This window comes from Theileria equi, assembly GCF_000342415.1.
Source record: "Theileria equi strain WA chromosome 4 map unlocalized gcontig_1105316255033, whole genome shotgun sequence".
Lineage (NCBI taxonomy): Eukaryota > Apicomplexa > Aconoidasida > Piroplasmida > Theileriidae > Theileria > Theileria equi.
This window is the reverse complement of record NW_004668228.1, coordinates 239931-260364: the sequence shown is the minus strand read 5'-3', so window position 1 is coordinate 260364 and position 20434 is coordinate 239931. Positions and strand designations below refer to the sequence as shown.

Sequence of the window (20434 nt, the reverse complement as noted above, 5' to 3'; positions counted from 1 at the left end):
ACGATCTGATTGAGCGGATATTAATACGAAATGCTGGTCTTCATTGGGTATGAATTGCAGTGTTATGGATTTACATTATAATTTATATAGCACTAACAAGGACGACATAATAACACATATAAGATGATTTATATGACTATTTATGTACAATGTTATTTGATAAGGCATATACAACGTTCCCCATGAATGCTAAGGATACAACTCTTCTTCCGAGGCTATAATGGTTTTATAGTCCCATGAAATGTATGCCATTCCTCTGGGTATTATTCCTATTTATAAGGCCGACTTTGGCAGGGTATGAAGAAGAAACTAAGGATACTATTCTTGATGTCACCACATCGGATTCTTCCTTCATAGACACATTTACTAGAAATCCATGTGGAATAAACACAAAGATACATGTTGCCAGAGATGGTTATAAGATACTCTCGGTATGGGATGGACAGAGTCTGCTCTGGAAATCTTCCAATGGTTACTCCTGTGACCATGTTGCTGTCGTTAGATGCAGGGAGAAGAGCAGTCGTTCGACATCCTTTGTGACAAGACTAGTAGCTGTCTATGCCAGCAACAGTAACGGCATAAAGAAACCATTCTACTATGAAAAGGATGAGTCATCATGGAAGACTGTTGAGGAAGAAAAGTTTTACAGGAGCTTTCATCACGAAGCGCTAAAGATGTCCATATTGAAGAGTCTGGTCTTGAATATAACTGGAGAGAATAAATCACCTGAATTCTTGTCCAGCTCACCAGACTTTCCCTCTTCTGCCTATGCACCAAATGTAGGCTATCGCATTAAAAAGGTAATTTATAAAACCGCCCTAGGACACAGAAATAACCGTATACATGTAGTATGGTCAAGAAGTTCAAAGGATGAACACTGTATTTATGCTTCCTTTTTTCCAAAGAAGGATCCAAAAGTTGGTTACCTGATCATAGAGGGTAAGGATGGTTTGCAGGAAAAGTTTTATGCTAAATCAGGCATATTTGGAAGATGGAATACTAAGACAAAGGAAGACTACTTGACTAGGCTGAAGAAAGCTGGTTTCAATGAGTCCACCTTCAATAATCACATCACAATGGACATTAGTAATGTGGATGGCAACAACTTTTACATTAAAAAGTATCCGATAAATAGTTACGGTGTAAACTCATACATACCGTCGCTCGGTTTAAAGCTAAAGTCCATCACAGAAGGAAATGTAGACATTTGGAAGGTGGAGGAAGGAAGCACCGCAAAGTGCATCAACGTAAATGTGGTTTATAGGGACGCAGTTTTTTGTGCCCTCTTCCTCCTTGTAGAAGACCCAGCTAATGACCGTCATGTTTTGTACTTTGTAAAGAATGATAAGGAATGGAAGAATGTTAGTAAGGATGAGTACTATGATCATATTGCAAAGGAGAACGGTTTAGAGCCTTTAGGAAAGATTGAGAATCCAAAGGTTATCATGAGCAGTTTTAGAAACAAGGATGATCTAAAGATTGTAACGTATTCTTCAGGGGTAGAAAACTCCAAGGGAGATGTCATTCTCGTCCATGGCATTCGTTCTCATTTTAAATCAGAGTTTTGTGCTTCGAGTACGGAATGGAATTTTGAGCATTTTGGGTTTCCAATTTTTCCAGACATTAGTGGGATATTCATGCAAGGAAATGCCCAAAAGACCAATTATACTGCCATGTACAAGTACCTATTTGAGCATGCCAGACTAGATGGAATGGATGCCTTTGAGGCATCTCCAAGGTACGAGTACAGTCAGAGTTTAACGGCATTTTTCAATGGATTAGGATATAGTGTCTATGGTTTAGACTTGCAGTCACATGGCCTTTCAGAGTCCTTCTCACCAACCAGGTGTCATGCTCGAGAATTTATAAATTTTGCTCTTGATCTCCTACAATTCATTAGCATTGTAAAGAGAAGTAAATTTGAGGATTCCTCTGAAAAGTGGAACGAGGAGGTAGTCTACGAGAACATTCCTATGGATAGAAAAGTATTTTTGCTGGGAAACTCAATGGGAGGCAATATTGTCTTTCAGGCAGTTCAGGAGTTTTACAAGCATGCAAAAGAGGAGGCAAGATTTGTGGATGGTCTAATCTCTATTGCTGGAATGTTTAGCCTGGATCATCATGCAGATACGACGACAAAAAAGGTGGCAAAACATTTACTTGGAGCTGTCGCACGGGCTGCACCTAAAACGGAAAATCTGTATGACAAACTTCTCAACTATGGAGAGTTTTTTGAGCTCTTCACAAGGTACAGAGATCCATTCTTTTACGCCAAAAGACTTACATTGGAAACAGCAAATGCGCTTTTGAACGCTTGCAATGATGTAAAGAAGCCCAAGAACTTGGCAAACTATCCAAAGGATCTACCAACTCTATTCTTACACACTGACAATGATTTCTTGTGTGATCCAAAAGGTCCCCGAGAAATGGTTAATATACATCTAAAGGACCATTCAGATGTAAAATTGGTGGAGTTTAAAGCGTCAACACACTTTTTGACTGTCCCTCATTCTATAGTTTTAACACAAAAGGCCTTTAAGGAGTGGTTGAGCAAACATACTCCTTCAGCTACTAATGCTAATACAGTTGATAAAACTAACAATGTCGGTAAAATGAAGTAATTTGTAATGTTTTAGATCTCCTATGTAGGTACGTTTGTAGGTGTAAGAGATTATGGTATATATGAAGAGTCTTTGTAGATCAAATGAGGAATGGACATCTTCCGTGGTCAATCTAGTGGAATCTCAATTATGAAGAGCACTTCTTAGAGACTATATTAACATAATGGAGTTATACAAACAGATAATCATTACACATTGGATGTAGAAGGACTCTTGTAACCTGTGGAGGAAGAGGAAGGAGTCTGTCGGGATAATTATCAGCATAATTTCTCAGTGGAAGAAGAAGTGGGAATAATGGCAGGACTAATCTTGGTAATACTATAAATGTGTATTATAGACGAAATGTGACGGTAATTGGTCCACAAGAAGTCTCTAGTAGACACCACGTCTACACACCAAAGACTGTGGTCAGTAAAGAGACACTAATGCAGAGTCTAGTTAATATTACCGTGAATAGCAATGTAGTTTGATGTGAATAATGATATAATGCAGTACGAAAGAGGGAAGCTTTGGAATCTGGACACAGTATGAATGAGTTGAGCTTCTGATGGAGGAAGGCTCTGCTAGTTCTGCAGGTACTAATGACTCTGGTAGAGGATCCGTATCTTCTGGTAGCAGTTCTACTTCATCTTTATCCCAACAAGGTACCACTGCTAATAAAACCACTTCTGACTTTGGATACGTTAGGCTTTATCTCATAACACTGCCAACTACGTCTGTGAATCTACTAATGGAAATGACATCATTGTAACAGTTGTTCAGGATAAAAGTCTTGTACCTTCAGATCTAAGTACAGATTACAAATGTTACATTCACACTCCAAACAAGAAGCTTATATTGGATATTACCCTTCAGAGTGCTACTCCTACAACACTTTAGCATACTAGTAAGCTTACTGGAAAGATTAGCCACATGCATGTTATGCCTAGTGGACTTAAAACCCTAAAGTTTTACTCACACTCATCCATTATAGTCCTCCATAATAAGCATAGGATGAACATCCTGTCTACTTAATTTTGTATTTTCCCAAGTATTGCCAAGCCCTTCCCACTAGGGTAAGAACGTAGTTGACTTATTAGAGATATTTAATAGGTTTGTTCCTCAAGATTATCATGAATGCTACCCTCAGACATCTCTTGAAGGCCTACCCAGAAGCTTGTCTAGGTGAAAGAAGATACTAGGATGAATATTTGAAACTCCGTATCAATCGGAGCATATGAATATCAGTTATTTACCTGTTAAGAGTCCATGGAAGATGTTATGAAGTTGTCTGAAAGTACTCTTATACACCAATATTCCGGCTTCATGTCCCTCCAAATTCGATGTGTTGGGATTGCTCATTTTTTACTCCAATGGCCAAGAGACTTGTATAAGTCGATACAGTAACTATGATCTAAGGAAGAAGAGAATAGCCGCGACATCTCTTCCATGTACCCCATCCATTACATAAGCATCATACATTATTCCCGGTTAGTAACATCTCAAAATGAGGGTTCTAGCGGTAATATGGGTAGTCTGTCTGGTAAGATTTTGTAGCGCAGGAGGTGATGGCAAAGTAGATTCTACTCTCTTTAATGTCCTGTGCTCTGTTGAGGACAACGTTAAGGTTCTTAAACTTACTCCTAAAGGTGATAGGGTAACTCAAGTAAAGTATGATGATAAAGAAATATGGTCTGGCAAAGCGAGATTTAGCAACTCGTCAAACTTAGTGGAGGCTATTGTGTACTTTTATTTGGAGACTCCAGAATTAGTTATTATCAAGGCAATAAAGGGAAATAACAAATCCACGGTATATAGATACCGTGATGGTAGTAAGTGGAAAGATGGTAAGGAAGAGACTTATAAGAAGAAACTAGAAGCATTGAAGGAAGACTGTAGGCCTATTGGTAAGCCTGAAGACAATCCACCTGTTTCCTCTGCTCCTTTGGAACAAAACACCCTGAATATTTCTAGAGTAGATCAATCAAATCTCAAATACTTCGAGTATATACATGATGACAATCTGACTCAACTTATTGTTCCCAAGAAGGATGTAACCGTTGCAAAGATCGTTCGAGGAAGTGATACTGTATGGACTCCTTCCTCTGGAGAAAAGTTCGAGTACTCCAAGCTATATCTTGATAAGGATAGGAAACTTGGACTCATCCTTATTACAAGCAACTTTTCTTCAGATATAAAATACAACTACTTTATTAAGAATGGAACGAAGTGGGAATGTGCAAGAGACTATGCTGAAAAGATGAAGGCTCTAAAGGTAAAGGTGGAAAAATCAGACATCTCCATTGATTTAGAGAGAGAAGAGGACACAGATGAATGTAGAGTTATTGATGTTGAACTTCTGAAGGTGCCTACACGTTTTCATTTGCCAAAGCCAGAGTACCATTCCAACAGTGTAAAGAGCGGTGAAGATGTTCTATGGGAGGCTGTAGGTGATGAAAAATGTACATCATGTGCCGTATACTCCAAGAATGGTAATCATCTACTCTCACTTTTTATAAAGGATGGAGACAAATCTGATTACAAACACTTTGAAAAGGTGGATGGAAAGTGGAGCTCCATAGAGAAGGATGACTTTAACAAAAAGTACAAGAATATGCAAGTTACAGCAAGCCAAACATCTGCTGATACTACTTCCATAGAACCTAAGGAGGTGACTGAAGAGAATGACCAGCAGTCGAATGAGTATGCAGCTGGACCAGTTGCGGATCCTCAAGAATCTGTAGATATCCCACCTGAAAGTTCTCCAAGTACCGCTGCAGAACCATCACCAACTGAAGATACTGAACAGACTGCCGTTTCTTCAAGTGACCCCGTAGATCAGCAACCTATAGAGGTGAATGAGCTTCAGGAGTCTGAGCCTTTACAGTCCACTGAAGACCTCCAAGAAGTAGCATATCCATCAACTCAACAAGTGGAAGGATTCGAGGTACCAGAAGATTCCAAAGATGACAACCCAGAGGTTACTCCTCAAGATCATTCTGAAGAGGTTCCCGTAGAGGATCCCAAGCCAGTAGCTAAGGATATCTCTGAACAATCTGAGTTAACTAAACCTGAGAATGAAGTCTCTCTAGAAGATTCACATCCTGAAGAGACCGCCGAGACTCTTACTGAATCCTCGCCCTCACTGGGAGACGCTGATGAAGGATCTACAGATGACCATGTCAATGTTCCACCTGAAGAACTCCATGACGGAACTCTAGAATCTGCAGATTTACCAGAGGTATCTAATGATGATGAAGACTCCCCTGAAGGGGATGAGGAACCAAAAGCTTCTGAATCTGCATCCAATACTGAGGAGGTAGTTCAGGAACAACCAGAGTCGGAGCAAACCGATGATAAGGTGGAAGAATCTACTGAACACTCACCTTCGCTAGGAGATAATGATGATAGCGGAACAGAAGAACCAGTAGAGGTTACTTTCCCTCCCGCAGAATCTAATGATAAAGAAGAGGAACTAGTAGACCTTTTAGCTTTACCAGATGCTACAAATGTAGAGGATGTCAAACTAGAGGAAGTACTTCCAGAGACACAAGATGTGGAAAGTCCGGTAAAGCATCATGGGAAAGAATCTCCTGTCGAAGATCTCCCCGAACTTTCTGCTGTGGAAGATGGTCCAAATCCAGCCCCTCCCATTACTCTAGACTCTGTTGCACACAATGAGACAAAGTTAGATGTAAATACAGAAATGGAATCCGAAAAGATCGACCATGCAGACACTCTAGATGAACGTTTGACTGAGGATAGGAACGAGACAAAAACTGATGACTCCACAAAAGCAGCTGAAACTACAGAGATTAATCCAGTAACACTTGATGTTCTAGACATTAGCAAAGAGGAAGAATACAAGAAGAAGCTTGATGATATGAAAAGGATGGAGACTAATCAGCCTTCCGTAGACACTTCAGATTCTACTATGGTATCTCCTAGCGAACCTCTTACTGATGATAAAGAGTCTCCAGAAGCTTCTCTGGAATCTGTAAGTAATGAAGTTAAGCCGGAGGACAGTGTAGAAGGTCAGGAGAAAGCACTTCCGGAGACACAGACTGATGAAGAGAATGAGTTAAAAGGTGAAGAGGCTGTATCTGATGTACTAGAGGTTCATGAAAATTTTAAGCAAGAAGATACCACTGAAGAATATACTCCAGTAGAACCCAAGGAAGAGCCTACTCCTGTACATGATCTAAAGTCCAAGATCGACTCTACCCTGTTTGATGTGAGAGAATCAAACTCTAATGGAGTTCCGCTTTTGACCTGTACACCAAAGGATAAGAAGAATCCTACAAAGCTTGTTTATGGAGATGAGACTATATGGGATGGAGGCAGAAGACCCTTATCTTCGGCTTTAATCTACTTTAAAGGAGACAAGCCAGAAGTAGTGACATTACAATATAAAGAGAATGGTAAGGATCGCACTCTCTTCCTCCATTATAACGGTGAAGAGTGGGAACATAACAAGAAAGAACATGAAAGAAAGCTTAAAGTATTAAAGGGAGTTACTCAACAAGTTCCTCAGTCAACTGTAAAGGATGGAGTTACTCTGGACCTTGCAAATCCGAATAAGGCTGATATAAATGTGAATATAAAGGAGGAGAATGGAGTGTCTGTCAAAGAACATTTCCCGAATAGAGGCCATTACATAGGATCTGTTTTTGACGGTGGAGCTACTCTATGGACATGTGGAACTGGAGAAACTTCTGGGCTTGTAACTTCTTACACAAAAGGAGAATATGCTCTTCTTTTCGTAGGAATAAAGAAAGGTGACAATTTCGGGAGTAAGTTATTTAAAAAGGCTGATGGAAATTGGAATGAAATTAGTCTGGAAGAGTTTAAAAAAGCAAAAGCAATGATGGAAACACCTGTAGAATCCACTGAACATGATCTCCAAGAGATTAATCCATCGCATCCTATTGAGGATACACATATAGAGAATCTTAGAGGATTTCAAGATAAGGAAGGATCCTCTGTAAAGGCTCTTGTGGAGACTGCATCCGATGATGTGGAAGAGAAGAAAGAGCCTGCTGATAAACATATAGAATCTCCTGAAACTCCCCAGGAATTAGATACTTCATCAGATAACACAGATAACCAGTCATCTGAGCAGGATGATACTTTGGACTTTTCAAATCCCGATAAGGACAATTCTCTGTCCTTCGATTACTCCTTTGCTGCTAACACGATAAGACTCATTGTTCCTAATAAAGATACTACTGTTACAAAGCTCATGAACGACACTGAGGATGTACACGCTCTTTCAGCTGAAGAAAAGTTTGATCATGCTAAGGCATATCTTAACAAGGATAAGAAGCCTGAACTGGTCCTTCTAGTAACTACTTTATCTGGTACTCCTAAGGAAACTTACCTTGAACTCCAGAATGGTAAATGGGTATCTTGTAATGACAAAGATGCCAAGATGAGGAGCTTGATGGATCCCGCAGATTATATATCCGACTTTGAACTTGATCTTTCCTTGGCCAATAGTACTAATGAATGTACCATTTTCCAAGTCGACCTCCTGGGAGTTACCACTAAACACTTTTTTCCTAAACCTGGCTGCGCTGCTATTAAAGTAAAGGATGGTAACAAGGAAGTTTGGAAATCTGCAATGCGTACTAATAGATCTGGACCAGGAAATTTTGATGGCTATTGTCTTTCTTGTCTCATTCATAAGAAGGGATCTATGGAGTTACTAGAAATGATTGTGGTGGAGAATAGTTCAAGGTGGTATAAATTCTTTGAAAAGACTGTTAATGGTTGGACTCCCATCAAGAAAGAAGATTATGATAAGAAGTTTGATGACCTTAGAGCAGTAGATCCTGAGGTATCCCAGGATACCACTTCCTCAGAGAACCTACAATCTCAGAATGAAGAAGTTAATGAACTCATTACGGATGAATCAGTCAAGAGTGAAGATTTGTCTCAAAGTTCTGTGAATGGCCCTTTGGAACACTCACCAGCTGGGGAACCTGCTAGTCAAGATGTTAATCAAAGCAGTGAGTCTAATGAGAGTCCTACTGAAGTGACCACTGTAGAGCATGAGGAACAAACTCCTCAAGAGTCCGGTAGTGATCATTCTGAAGAACAATTACAGACCGAACAAGCTACTTCTGATTCTCAACCAGATACTGATACCAACGAGGAACCTGAGGTGGTACCATCTGAACCTGCTACCGAGACACTAGACCTTGCCAGTCCAGATGACTCTAAGGTAGACTTTTCTAATGGAGATGATAAACGTAATGTTGTAGAAGCCTCTGAGAAGGGAGAAGAAAGTACTCCTCCTCTGGATATAGATGGGAACACACAGACAAAGTCCTTTGAGAATAGTACTGAATGGAATGACCATTCGAATGAGAGATCTTTAGGTCAGGAATCTCACAACCTTAGCACTTCTGAGCTTAGGGGAAGCAGAACATCAATCAGTTCTGGGATACAAAACCGTAGAGCTTCTACAGCGAGCACAATCTCTACAACTAGTACAGTATCAACTATTTCCTTGAATCAAACTAGTGGATCAGCAACTTTGAAATTAACAAAACCTGACGACTCAATCTATCAGTCCTTCGACTACTACCATGATGACAACCATATTAAACTGGTCCTTCCACAGGAGGGTGTGATAGTGACTAAATTGTTAGAGTCCAGGTCTACAATATGGACAGGTAAAACCGGAGAAGTCTTGGAATACGCTAAAGTGTACCTTGATAAGGATGGTAAACATGAGTTTGTTAGAGTTTGGAAAAAGGGTTACTCAGGTGTAACATGCATGAACTATACAAAGAATATTTTAAATAATTGGTCAAAATTCACTGGAAATATAAACAAAAAATAAACTCGCTCAAGGTTGCCACGGAACACAAGGGGGACTTTATTATAGACTTGCAGAATGAAGAAGATACGGATGAGTGCAGAATCTTTGAGGCAGAATTACTGGGTGTTACCACTAGACACTTTTATCCCAAACCAGGTTATTATGCTACTGAGGTCAAGGATGGTGATGAGTCCCTCTGGAAAGCCTCTGAAAGTACAGATGAGAAATGCTTATCCTGTGAGCTTTACACCAAATATGAACAAAGACTCCTCTATTTAAGTAAAAGGAAAAATGGCAAAAGGGATGATGCTTCCTTTGAGTTTTCTGACGGTGAATGGAAGCACATCACTGAAGATGAGTTTCATAGGAAGTTTCGAGCCATGGTAGATGGACCGTCTCAAGAATCTACAGACTCTTTAGATACCAGAAAGGTTGAGAATGAGCCATTACCGTCAGCTTCGCCTGATGATGTTAAGGTAGAGGACAGAGAATCTGAGCACATTTCCGAAGAATGTAAGGATCCTGAAATATCTTCCGTACCAGATACTGAGGCCACTGAACAAGAGTCTACATATGTAGGATTCTCTGAATCTGAACAAACTGGCCCTGGTGAACATAAAAGTGAGACTATGTCAGAAGACACTCAAGAGACTCCATCTACAAACCTTGAACTGGAAGCTTCTGAACCTACCGAGGACATACCTACAGAACCTGAACCTAAAGAGAATACTCTAGAACAATCTACTGAAACCGCTCTAGAGGTTAAAACTCTGGATCTTTCCGCTATCGACTCTTCACTTGATCTATTGGATGATGAAACCCAGAACGGAGTCCACTCAAAGTCGTACATTCTCAAAAATGAAAACTTTGAAAGAATATCAGAAGATGGAATGGAGATTTGGACCGCTGAAGGGGGTGAAAAGCTCCTACTTCTGAATCTTCACTCAAAGGGGGATTTGGCTCTCCTCAACATTTGCACAAAGAAAAATCACAAGTTGATGCTTGGATACTTTGCCAAGAATGGTAATGGATGGAAGAGTTTAAAGGAAGACGAATTCGATCAAAAGTATGGAGAAATGAAGGAGACATAATCTGGAACAGAATCTTTATAATTTTCATAAACGCAAACCTACACTCAAATACAAGACAAAGCCATGCTTGTAAATGCAGCAAAATAGCTCAGTTAAAGCACTAGTAAAGACTGGTGTCACCAATAATGCAGTGGTAACGGTCCCGTGACCTACCAGCTAATATGTTACAGAATAAAAATACTTGGCTACTCTCATCTCTTCTTCATGCAAACGGAGAGTATCTGCAACTCCCTTCTTCGTTAATACACTAGATATGCATGTAGAGAATTTGGTTTAAAATTATCGAATAAGATATCAACCAACTTTATCAAACTGAATGCACAAATCTGCAGAACTGTCCATGTCTAGGAAGTTTTGAAACGATTTTTGCAGCAGTACGTGCTGTAGCGTGAGACATCCATAGCTTGGCTGGTTCAAGAACTTGAGGTTTTTGAATGTCCACGCTTGGTTTTTAAATATTCCAATGAGTTTCATGCACGCTTCTCTTTCTTCAGAGCCATCACCAATGGATATGACAGAGAAGGGTTCACCTGATTTGAGTTGCCTTATGAACTGTTCCTCGATAAGATCGATGAATATAAAGTACTTCCAGTGTTTTTGCGCCAATAGGCTATTTCCGAATCTATCTCTTGCGGAAATGATGCGTATCTTGTTCTCAATGAGGAATGCGCCAACTCTGGGCAGATACTTTTCACAACTTTGCGACAGCCACTCTGAGCTGGCGTTTGTTACAATTACAATAGTTCCTACATTTAAAGCAGTTTGTAGATTTTCTAGTACGGCATCGCTGAGTTTGTTCAACTCTTGGAGCACCTCGTCCGAGAGTTTGACGCCGAGTTTTTGTCTTTGCATGACAGTCAGTGAATACGTTGGAAGGATGGTGTCATCGTAGTCAAAGATGATGAGGTTGGATGTCTTTGTTTCTGCACTTGGTACGATGGTTGCATGTTCGGTTTGCACCTCAACCTCTGAGACATGGGTGAGACATGACGAGATCGACTCGTTTGATTTCCACAATTTTGTACTATCCTTTTGGTGTCTTTCAACGGCTTCGGAATTCATAATCTTGAAGAGGTCTCCGCTGCCTTCATACTGCATTGTGGCTCCGTCGTTGCTCGACATGAGCCTACAACTTTTGCGATCCTCGAATGAAACCATCTTACTATCTACGCTCCAACAGAATCCTTACTCTGTGCATGCGTACCCCTTGACACGTAGGCCTTGTCTATCACCTTGCGGTGGGTTCTTTGCATACGCCAACCTTCTGGTAGAGTGTATCAATCTCGTCTGATGCGCTTGGTCGACTGAGGAGCTCCCGAATAACCTACAGCTACAATGTGAAGCAAGGGTCTATTTAGGGCTTGAAACTGAGCTTTACGTGAGTGTATTCAGTGTACATTCCTTTGGGCGTGTACTCGTTGCTGCATATGTTCTCTTTGGATTCCTCAGGAGCTTGGCTTGGCGTTCCAGAGGCGAGGTCTCGCTAGAGGGGGAAATTATGATACAAGATATTAAAAACTGCAAAATAATAATCAACTGGCCCTTAAACATCCGCCTATACGCCTGCACAGCAATGCAGACTTGCCTGCAAAGGAGCATCCGCCCATACCGTGACCGTTGCGCTGGTTCCGCAAGTGCAGTCGGATTTAGCCAATAAAAATATATCTTTATCCGATGTGTGAATGTTACAAAGCGCTATAATGGCCAAAAGTTACGTATGGAGCGTGGTACAGCGGTTCCGGAGCCACCAGGGCCACACCGTTAATTCAGTGTCGATTTATTGATGTAATTAATACCAGGATCGCATTATATGCGTGCCTTTTGCAAGTCATGAGGCCACGGTGACTACCATGGCGATAGCGAAGAGAATCACCATCCTTTGAGAATGTGTACGTTATAGATGAGAGTTTAATGGGTATATCTATGAGATTTTTAATGGAGGTGGACTAAACGGTCTTCATATTTGCCATAGAGTCGATCATGGATCCGGTATCTCTATACCCTAATGATTGTGGTCTCAGCAGCTTGTAACATGGATGAATTGCTCTATACCATCAGCATACCTCGAGCAAAATGCAGGAACAATCGGTTGAGTTCCCCAACTGTGGAGATGCTTGGAGTAAACTCGGAGGTATTTTGTCCGGATTATCCACGGGTTTACAAAAGTTTGTTTGCTCAGATTAATGGCTATAGGTATTTTAACTGATTGAGATGCTTGGATTGCGGATTTCACTCTCCCACTCAGAGATATTTAGAGCATGCAGTTTTATTGTGCGGGTCTAATTGACGGATTAGTATCTTTCTAGCCTCCCAGTTTGTCCCCGCTTGCCGTTCGACTCTTCATATCAATCGAGTGAAATCTTAACATCCTTTTCTGCATGTACTCTTGGCGGTTTGGAGTCACATTTAGAGTTCCATAGGTCCTCGTTATCGTCTAAAGCCTTTTCTATGGTACGACAAAGTTGGGTAGCAAGGAAGAGGGTTTTAACAACACCCTAAATAATGTCCTAGGAGGGATGGATCGTGATGTTGTTAGACAAGCACAAGACGCTCTGGCATAAGCGCAAAATCGCGAATTTATGAGGCAATTAAGGTAGATGGATCTATCACATGGATAAGTAATGAGACTCTATTTTGGATCTATAAACAAGCATCTTCTCTAAAGACCCTCTGGGTGATTCCATCGGAATGTCTACCTTTTATTACATTGCCATGACTATACAAGGTGAAAAGACTCTACAATCAAGGAACTACAGGGGATGATCCTTACTGCCTGTAACTCTGTTCTGTTGGATGAACAAATGCTGGCTAGTACTTTCACGTTTATGGAGGCCAAAGCAGGATGTCAAGCACTGAGCAGTGGTGTCTAAACTTGGGAATTGAGGCTCCTGGACCCGGAAAAATCATGCATGTAGTTGTCATTGGAATATTAAGAATGTATCTAGTCCTTTAAAAATTAAAATGTTCCACATGCTTAAAATCGTGGCAGAGTGCATTTAAAATTTATGAAAAATGTGAATGACCTGAAGATAGTCCAGGGGAGGTCTGTTTGCCTACCTCCTTTAAATCCATGGTGTATAGGGATTATAATACCCCTCTAAACTGCATTAGTAGAGCATTTACAGTTTCGATTGATAAATCGCCCTTGTTGTTGCTGAGAATATACTCTCTGGAATTTTTGTGGCCGAGTATGAATCTTTCAGTAATGTTGGAGAATAGAGACATTAAGAAACACATGATGTAATCGAAAGATAGTGCGATATCGTTAATGATATTGTCAAGTTTTATGATATCGTCTCCTATAACTCCCTGTCCATTATAATATTCTAGGATGGGAAAACAACCATTTAGTCCCCTTCCAGTAAAGATTCCTCCAATAAAGCCATTTGCGGACGCCAAGATGAGGAGGAAGAACGAAGAGTTAGTGAATTCAAATTCGCAGGTCCAAATGTTCCAGACGATAAATGAGACCAGGGAAATAGTTGATATCCATATAAGATGAAGAGTCAAATCCCTTGTGATTAAAAATACAAAGTGAGACTGAGAGGGAACCTTTTCAGATGGGTCAATGGTTTCATCAAAGTTTCCGGCATAATTTACGCCTATAAAGTCAAAGAACATGAAAGACAGCGAGATGACAAGCTTCTCTCGGTTAGACAAATCTATAAGGAAAGGTATGAGACAGGGGTGGAAGAACACCCTCAATACAGTTCCAACAGTCTGTATAACAAGACGAGGTGAATAATACGGCACAACCACTATGACCTTGCCTAACTGTTGTACCTTTGTTGGTTCACTGCTGTTAGTGCTGGCACTAGTATCACCACCGCTACTACTCTCTTCCTGGCTTTGCTTCTGCTCTTGCTTCTTCTTTTTCTCTTCCTCCTCTTTGACGCGTCCATTATACCTTATGTAGAGATAGGTGACCCAGAGGGCCGTGAAAAATCCGACGACGGCCTGGACTCCATAGCACAGAGTCGCGCATAATCTCATCTGAGGTATACTGCCGGTTCCTATGATCTGCTCCACGACTAGTTGGAACAGTCCCATGGAAATGAGTCCAAATGGGTAGCCGGAATATAGAGTTGAGGCTGCCGAGTTTAGGAATAGCTTTGATATCACAAATGTAGATGCCTGAAGGATCGGTGCCTCGAGAATTCCAACTATTCCACAGAGAAGAATGAAGATCATCTTGGCTATTTGTCCGTTCCCAAAGTATATGACTGGGACAAATATGATCAAACCTGGCATGAGCATCCAGAAGCAAATTACCAAGGCACTGAAGCTCATTTGCAGACAAATGAGAGATACCATGGTAGAAGTGGAACCAGCAATAATATACGACAAGTAACACTTGTTGGCGATGTTCTCGCAGTGAAAGATGCTTTCAAGAAGCAGAGAAACACCGGTAATGGGTGCCATGCAGTATGCAATCAACATAAAGACATACTTGTGGGTGTCATGGATTCCCTTCCTAAAATCCTCATCTGTACTTTTCTTCCCCTTTTCTTTTGCCTTCTTTGATTTGGCTATTGCCATACGAAGTCTTGACGAGGATACCCACATCGTGCCCGGGTAAGGACGGCGCTTCTTCACTTTCTCACCATCCATGTGTTTTTTAGTCTCTATTCCTTTATCAACCGAGTAATTTTACACATGGCAGTCCATCGTTGCTAAAACGTAGGGTTTGAGACTGAGCCCGTTAAAACCCCCATGAAGAAGATGCCAAGAATAAACATCCTTCATTGTTCCTGATATGTTTCGGCTTTAAAAGCCACAGACTCTTGGTTTTCCTTGGCCATTTATGGTTGTAACTTATCGCTTAGGCACTAAAGGCTAGACAAAGCGAGGAGATTACCTTTGACTTCTCTAACCAGAATTATTCTTCCAAGCATATAGACAAGGTATAGACCTCCGTACAAGGCTTATGCTTTGAGAATGATGGTAGATAAAGGGGATAGAACCCCGGAAGTGTATGATCATCACTTTTGGGAGAGTGAACCTTCCCTAACTCTGAGGAAGGTAGTGAAGCCTGACGGCACAAAGTTCCGATACTTTGACGAAACGAGTATATTCAACTTTATATTTTTTCTTTTGGTATACAGGTGGGTTAAGGAAACATCAAAGAGGTACCTAGATCCTTACATGATCCACCCTCTCCCACTGGCCGACCAGATTCTCAAATGGCAGCCAATTCTTTCCAGGCATGTTAGCGATGGCATCGCCAGCATTGAGGCCCACGAGTCCCTAAGTGAAGAGGAAAAGAAGAAAGCCAAGAAACCTGTGAGATGTATTCTGGCAAGGGCTGTAATATTGACCTACCGTCTCGGGAGATGCCGAGGTCTTTTTGAGATCTTCCTAATTCACATATTCGTTTCGTATGACCAATATGTTTCCCGCTATCTGTCATTAGTAGTTTCTCCATCTGTTTGTCATATAGATTCTATTCACGTCGCTCCTACAGTTGTCATTCTTGGCTTTTTTCTCAGTGTTAGTAGTTCCCACTGTTCCCTTCCCGTCCAGATTCGGTATTACGAGTCTGCACAAGTCTTAGCATTCCAGTATACCAACAAGAGAGGAGTCTAGAGTACTTTCCACCACCTACCAAGGGCAGATGAGTAAACTGCATTATATCCATAGGGGGTAAGGAGTCACTACTGAGAAGATTGAGATGGAGTAGTAGTAGAAGAATGTGAAGATTCTTTAGCTGTATTATCACCTGATTGATTCGATGTAGAACTACTTCCAGTGTTATTTAAAACAGCCTTAAAGGGAATTTCTGTGTATCCCTGGTTTTTTAGATAAATATGTGCCATTCCATTTCCCTTACTATCAATGGCTACTTCAACCCATTTACACCCTTGTCCATCTTCAGCTTTCCATAATCTACTCCTACCGTAAAAAACTTCGGTTATTTCTTTACCAGATTTGTGGAGATAAAGTGTTCCCAATCTCCCATTCAGCGTGCTAAATAGTGATTTATCTGGATTAGCAAGATCAAGGACACCTGGCCCATTATCGTCAGTAGTATCTCCTCCTCCACAACAACTCGTACTGCACAACCTTACCAAACATACCGTCCACAGTACTGCTAAAACATTCATAGTACTCTTCCAATGTCTCAACTGGTGTGAACAGAATCAGCAGTATAGATGAATGAATGATGATAACTATGTAAAGAAGAGACTAGAACAATACGCAATAGGCGTGACAAAAGACTATAGGTCTAAACAAAGGGCAGAGATACAAGATGGACTCTGACTTTTCCATTACCAGGAACTCTACAGAGAATAATGCATGTTGAATTGAGGATGTCTATAAAAGGGGAAGCTATAGTGCAGGCATGGTAGCTGGTTCATTACATTTGTCCTTACTTCTTGTGGTACAAGTTATCCAAGATGCAAGAAAACATAAACAAGGATACGATAAATTTTCACGATTCATCGTCGCCAATAATCTGATCGTCCCTTGCGGGGGCGTCTGAAATGTGCGACTGCAGTAGGTGTGAGAGTATGAGTGTAGCCGATGAGGGTACTCTGCGTGCCATTTCGTGTGCATGGCACACTTCGACCTTGCATTGTCCTACTTTAAAGACGAAACCTGGTGAGACCGGGTGTGGATCCTGGAATGGTTTTAATTTTAAAAATGTTCCCAATGTGCTCATATCCCGGAGTAGCCATCGTTTCCCTGAGGGTTGTGAGCCATCATAGTAAATGAGACAATGCTCTCTGGATATATATCCATTTTGTGTAGTTATGCTGAGTTTTCTGTATGCAGATTGTGTGACTGGACCTCTGCCTAGTATAACTCCCTTTGGGCATATCCAAACATCTCGTTCTACTTGAGAATCTGCAAAAATACGCAGTTTCAAGTGAGATTCCAATTCTTCCAAATCCTCCCTATCCTCTGGAGGTGCGGTTGAATATTCTGAAAAATCAAAGACTGCACCATTCTTTGGACTCCACCTAAAATCACGGAAGGGTGTACCTATGGAGTCGTTAACAATTGTCACATCAACTTCATGTTTGTCTCCAATGTGAACTCTGTCTCCTGTTTGCAAAGCATGTACTCCTTGCAACTTGATCATGGTGCCAATGGTACTTCCACAATCCAAAATTCCAAAGCGTCCATCTGGACATTGAGCAAAAATTAAATGTGATAGAGAAACCGATGAGTGTGGAAGGTGCAATAGACTCTTTGCATGCCTTCCTGCATCCCATGGTAGCTTGTTTGGAATATCCATAGCACTGAATATTGTTCCCTCAATCTTATGATTAACATCGTGATAAACCTTTAGAGTGACTGGGAACGCAGTGTCACTGCGGAAACATAAATGAGGATTAGCCATGAGATAGTCCTCTACCCAGTTATGTAAACGCACCTTTGACCCCTCTGTATCGGAGGGATCGAATCCCACAAGCTGGCGTACAATTTTGCAGTCTTCAATAGTAAATACCCACTTTGCTCGAGACCATTTGTTGTTTGTTGAAAAGTAGTCAATTAGACAAGAACATAAATCATCAAAAAAGACTGGAGCTTGAACCATTTCTCCAAACATTATTCTAAGGAATAGGGGGACCGAAACGTACGGTTTTAGGCAATGTTCGTCCCACCAAAGCTTTTCAGCCACATAAGATAGTTCTGGCCCCTTTGGAATGGGTGCAGGTCTCTTTCTGAGTTTTAGAGACTTTACAAGATTTGATAATATTGTGTTTATATTGAGAGTTCTCCCAATAGATTGCCTGCACAGAGGGCACATTTTTCCAGCCAATTTGCTGTGACCAATACAGTACCTGCAAAAAGTGTGTCCGCAGGCGACAGTAACGGGAAAATAAAAGTATTCTAAGCAAATTGGACAAATGAGGTCCTTTAAAATATTATTCATAAGTTGCTCATCCATAAAAATCTGACGTTTTAAATCACCAGAATCGAGTGCCAAATTAACCGAAGATGATCTATTACTCAATCCATCCATACTTGCACCGCAACTCAAGTTCCTCTGCACAAGTGGAGTTGCTACAGCATTTTGTATGCTTCCACGTGAAACAATCGGTTGAGTTGTAGGTACACTTGCATCATCAAAATCTTCCATCTCTAGCCCATTTCCATCGCTACTAATCATCCTTTCATATTGTTCAGGGGCGCTGCTATGCAATGGACCTTGGTACCCAGGATAGTTGTTTCTAGAATGCATATATCCTCCGGAATGGCAGTGATTCATGTATTCATCACCATTGTTGATCTGGTTTGTTAAATCCGCTTGTAATTCCTCCAACGCATTCGAAACACTGTAGCATTCTGCCATTTCCAGGTGCGAATATTCCATGTCATTGTATGGATTCTCTGAACGAGCATACTCGGCTTCAACGCCGTATTCATCTACATTATCATATTCTTCTTCCATATCACCATCAATGATGGTTATAACATTTATTGGTTCCACATGATCCCTGGGCGACCTCGATGCTGACTGATCTTGGCCAGCTCTAGAAGATGGTTGTAAATTACTCATACATTCGTCATGCACACTTTCCATAAACCCATTTAAATCTTGGTAACCTGCGCGTTCAGATTCCCTCTGATTGGACCCGTTTTGGTCATCAAGAATGTAATTATGCAAATTTTGCAAGGGCTCACTTTGCGATTCTTGCGCTCTTGAGCATGTTTGAGGAGAGAGCTCTTCCTCTGAAACGAGATCGCTGACTAGCAATCGTTCTTCCATGTTTGGTTCACCTTGTTCCATTTCTCCACTGGTTGCGCTTTCAAGGATGTAGCCTAGTGTGTTTGCCGCAGTTGCATCTATTCTATTCTCTGTGACGACTTGTTCAACGACAGAGTTTTCTCGCGTGGTTTCTAGGCTACAGGTTTGAAATCTACTAGAGAGTGAGGTATCCAACAGGTTGATTGCGGGTCGTTTGAGTCCTTTTTCGAATGATCTTCGTTTGGGTCGTTTCCTTACCTTTTCAAATGTGACTTCTTTTCCTGACACGACGTCCTTGGTGATTGACACGTCATCCACAGGCGGCTCTATACTATTATCTCCCTGTGACTGTGGTAAAGTGTGCTCCATCTGACGTTGATAGGATCCCCTTTTAAAATGACTCGTACATCCATACTAGTACACACTTGGCCATACATCCAACATCACGGATGCTTCAAACTATAAAACGCCAAAATTATTAAAAATACCGGAAAGACTTGCTAATTGTAAAATTATATGCACTAGCAGCCTCGTACAGCCTCCCAACAAAACATGTGTAAGGCAGAGACCGATTTCTCGGCCGTTCCAGGCCCACACTTTAGATTTAGAGCACGAACCCGAGAGATTTCGTTAGATTTGGTCCGTTGCCGCTCAGATTTGCCTTGCACCCACCGACGCTCGCGCGTCTGGGCCTCCCTTTTCCCGTCTACCGCCTCAGGCTTCGTCAGAGCCGTAGATGGCTATCAACCCGTCCACACTGTCGTGGTTTTCTCTCTGTAGGCGTCCAAATACGCGATTTTATGACCCTAAGGTGGCCGAGGGGAGAATTACCCCGAGAGTTTCCCAGAGGACCAAAGGAGACACACACTGACCCTTTAAATCCTACACCTTGTCAAAGCCTCTCTCTACGCCAAAGTTGTGACGTCCTCCCATCCTCCCAAGTCCGCCGTTGGCCTCAGTTTATGTTCTCCCAAATTCCTCTTCTGCACCCGCACGAGGTTCGGCAAAGGCCCAGAATGTACTTTAGGCACTAGAAATCCACGTTTCATTTTGGTATTTTCCGTTACTCTGGAATCCGCAACTTTTAGGCCATTTTACAGCAGAAGTATCGCCTACGAGGCGTTTTAGCCACAGGAAATTTGAGTTTACCCCTAAAGGACGTTGATTTTATCAGATAAACGGTTTGGGTTTGTGTAGGTGCGATTTTAGGGCC

General features: G+C 41.3%; 8 protein-coding genes across 8 annotated transcripts; 4 read left to right on the top strand and 4 right to left on the bottom strand.

Annotated features, from left to right (window-relative positions):
* Positions 1-245: 245 nt before the first annotated feature.
* Positions 246-2621, top strand: BEWA_012960 (conserved hypothetical protein; the record flags this gene model as incomplete). The annotated part of the gene is made up of 1 exon (XM_004832132.1): positions 246-2621. One exon carries the CDS (start codon positions 246-248, stop codon positions 2619-2621), a length of 2376 nt encoding a protein of 791 aa, XP_004832189.1.
* Positions 2622-4107: 1486 nt separating this feature from the next.
* Positions 4108-9450, top strand: BEWA_012950 (hypothetical protein; the record flags this gene model as incomplete). The annotated part of the gene is made up of 1 exon (XM_004832131.1): positions 4108-9450. One exon carries the CDS (start codon positions 4108-4110, stop codon positions 9448-9450), a length of 5343 nt encoding a protein of 1780 aa, XP_004832188.1.
* Positions 9451-9809: 359 nt separating this feature from the next.
* Positions 9810-10520, top strand: BEWA_012940 (hypothetical protein; the record flags this gene model as incomplete). The annotated part of the gene is made up of 1 exon (XM_004832130.1): positions 9810-10520. One exon carries the CDS (start codon positions 9810-9812, stop codon positions 10518-10520), a length of 711 nt encoding a protein of 236 aa, XP_004832187.1.
* Positions 10521-10814: 294 nt separating this feature from the next.
* BEWA_012930 (conserved hypothetical protein) lies at positions 10815-12033 on the bottom strand (the record flags this gene model as incomplete). The annotated part of the gene is made up of 1 exon (XM_004832129.1): positions 10815-12033. Exon 1 carries the CDS (start codon positions 11676-11678, stop codon positions 10815-10817), a length of 864 nt encoding a protein of 287 aa, XP_004832186.1. The 5' UTR covers positions 11679-12033.
* Positions 12034-13604: 1571 nt separating this feature from the next.
* Positions 13605-15086, bottom strand: BEWA_012920 (conserved hypothetical protein; the record flags this gene model as incomplete). Its single annotated transcript, XM_004832128.1, has 1 exon — positions 13605-15086. One exon carries the CDS (start codon positions 15084-15086, stop codon positions 13605-13607), a length of 1482 nt encoding a protein of 493 aa, XP_004832185.1.
* Positions 15087-15458: 372 nt separating this feature from the next.
* On the top strand, positions 15459-16106 carry BEWA_012910 (ABC transporter, ATP-binding protein family member protein; the record flags this gene model as incomplete). The annotated part of the gene is made up of 1 exon (XM_004832127.1): positions 15459-16106. One exon carries the CDS (start codon positions 15459-15461, stop codon positions 16104-16106), a length of 648 nt encoding a protein of 215 aa, XP_004832184.1.
* A 68-nt stretch (positions 16107-16174) lies between these two features.
* On the bottom strand, positions 16175-16624 carry BEWA_012900 (signal peptide containing protein; the record flags this gene model as incomplete). Its single annotated transcript, XM_004832126.1, has 1 exon — positions 16175-16624. One exon carries the CDS (start codon positions 16622-16624, stop codon positions 16175-16177), a length of 450 nt encoding a protein of 149 aa, XP_004832183.1.
* A 329-nt stretch (positions 16625-16953) lies between these two features.
* On the bottom strand, positions 16954-19590 carry BEWA_012890 (conserved hypothetical protein; the record flags this gene model as incomplete). Its single annotated transcript, XM_004832125.1, has 1 exon — positions 16954-19590. The coding sequence occupies one exon, from the start codon at positions 19588-19590 to the stop codon at positions 16954-16956; it is 2637 nt and encodes an 878-aa protein (XP_004832182.1).
* Positions 19591-20434: the final 844 nt, after the last annotated feature.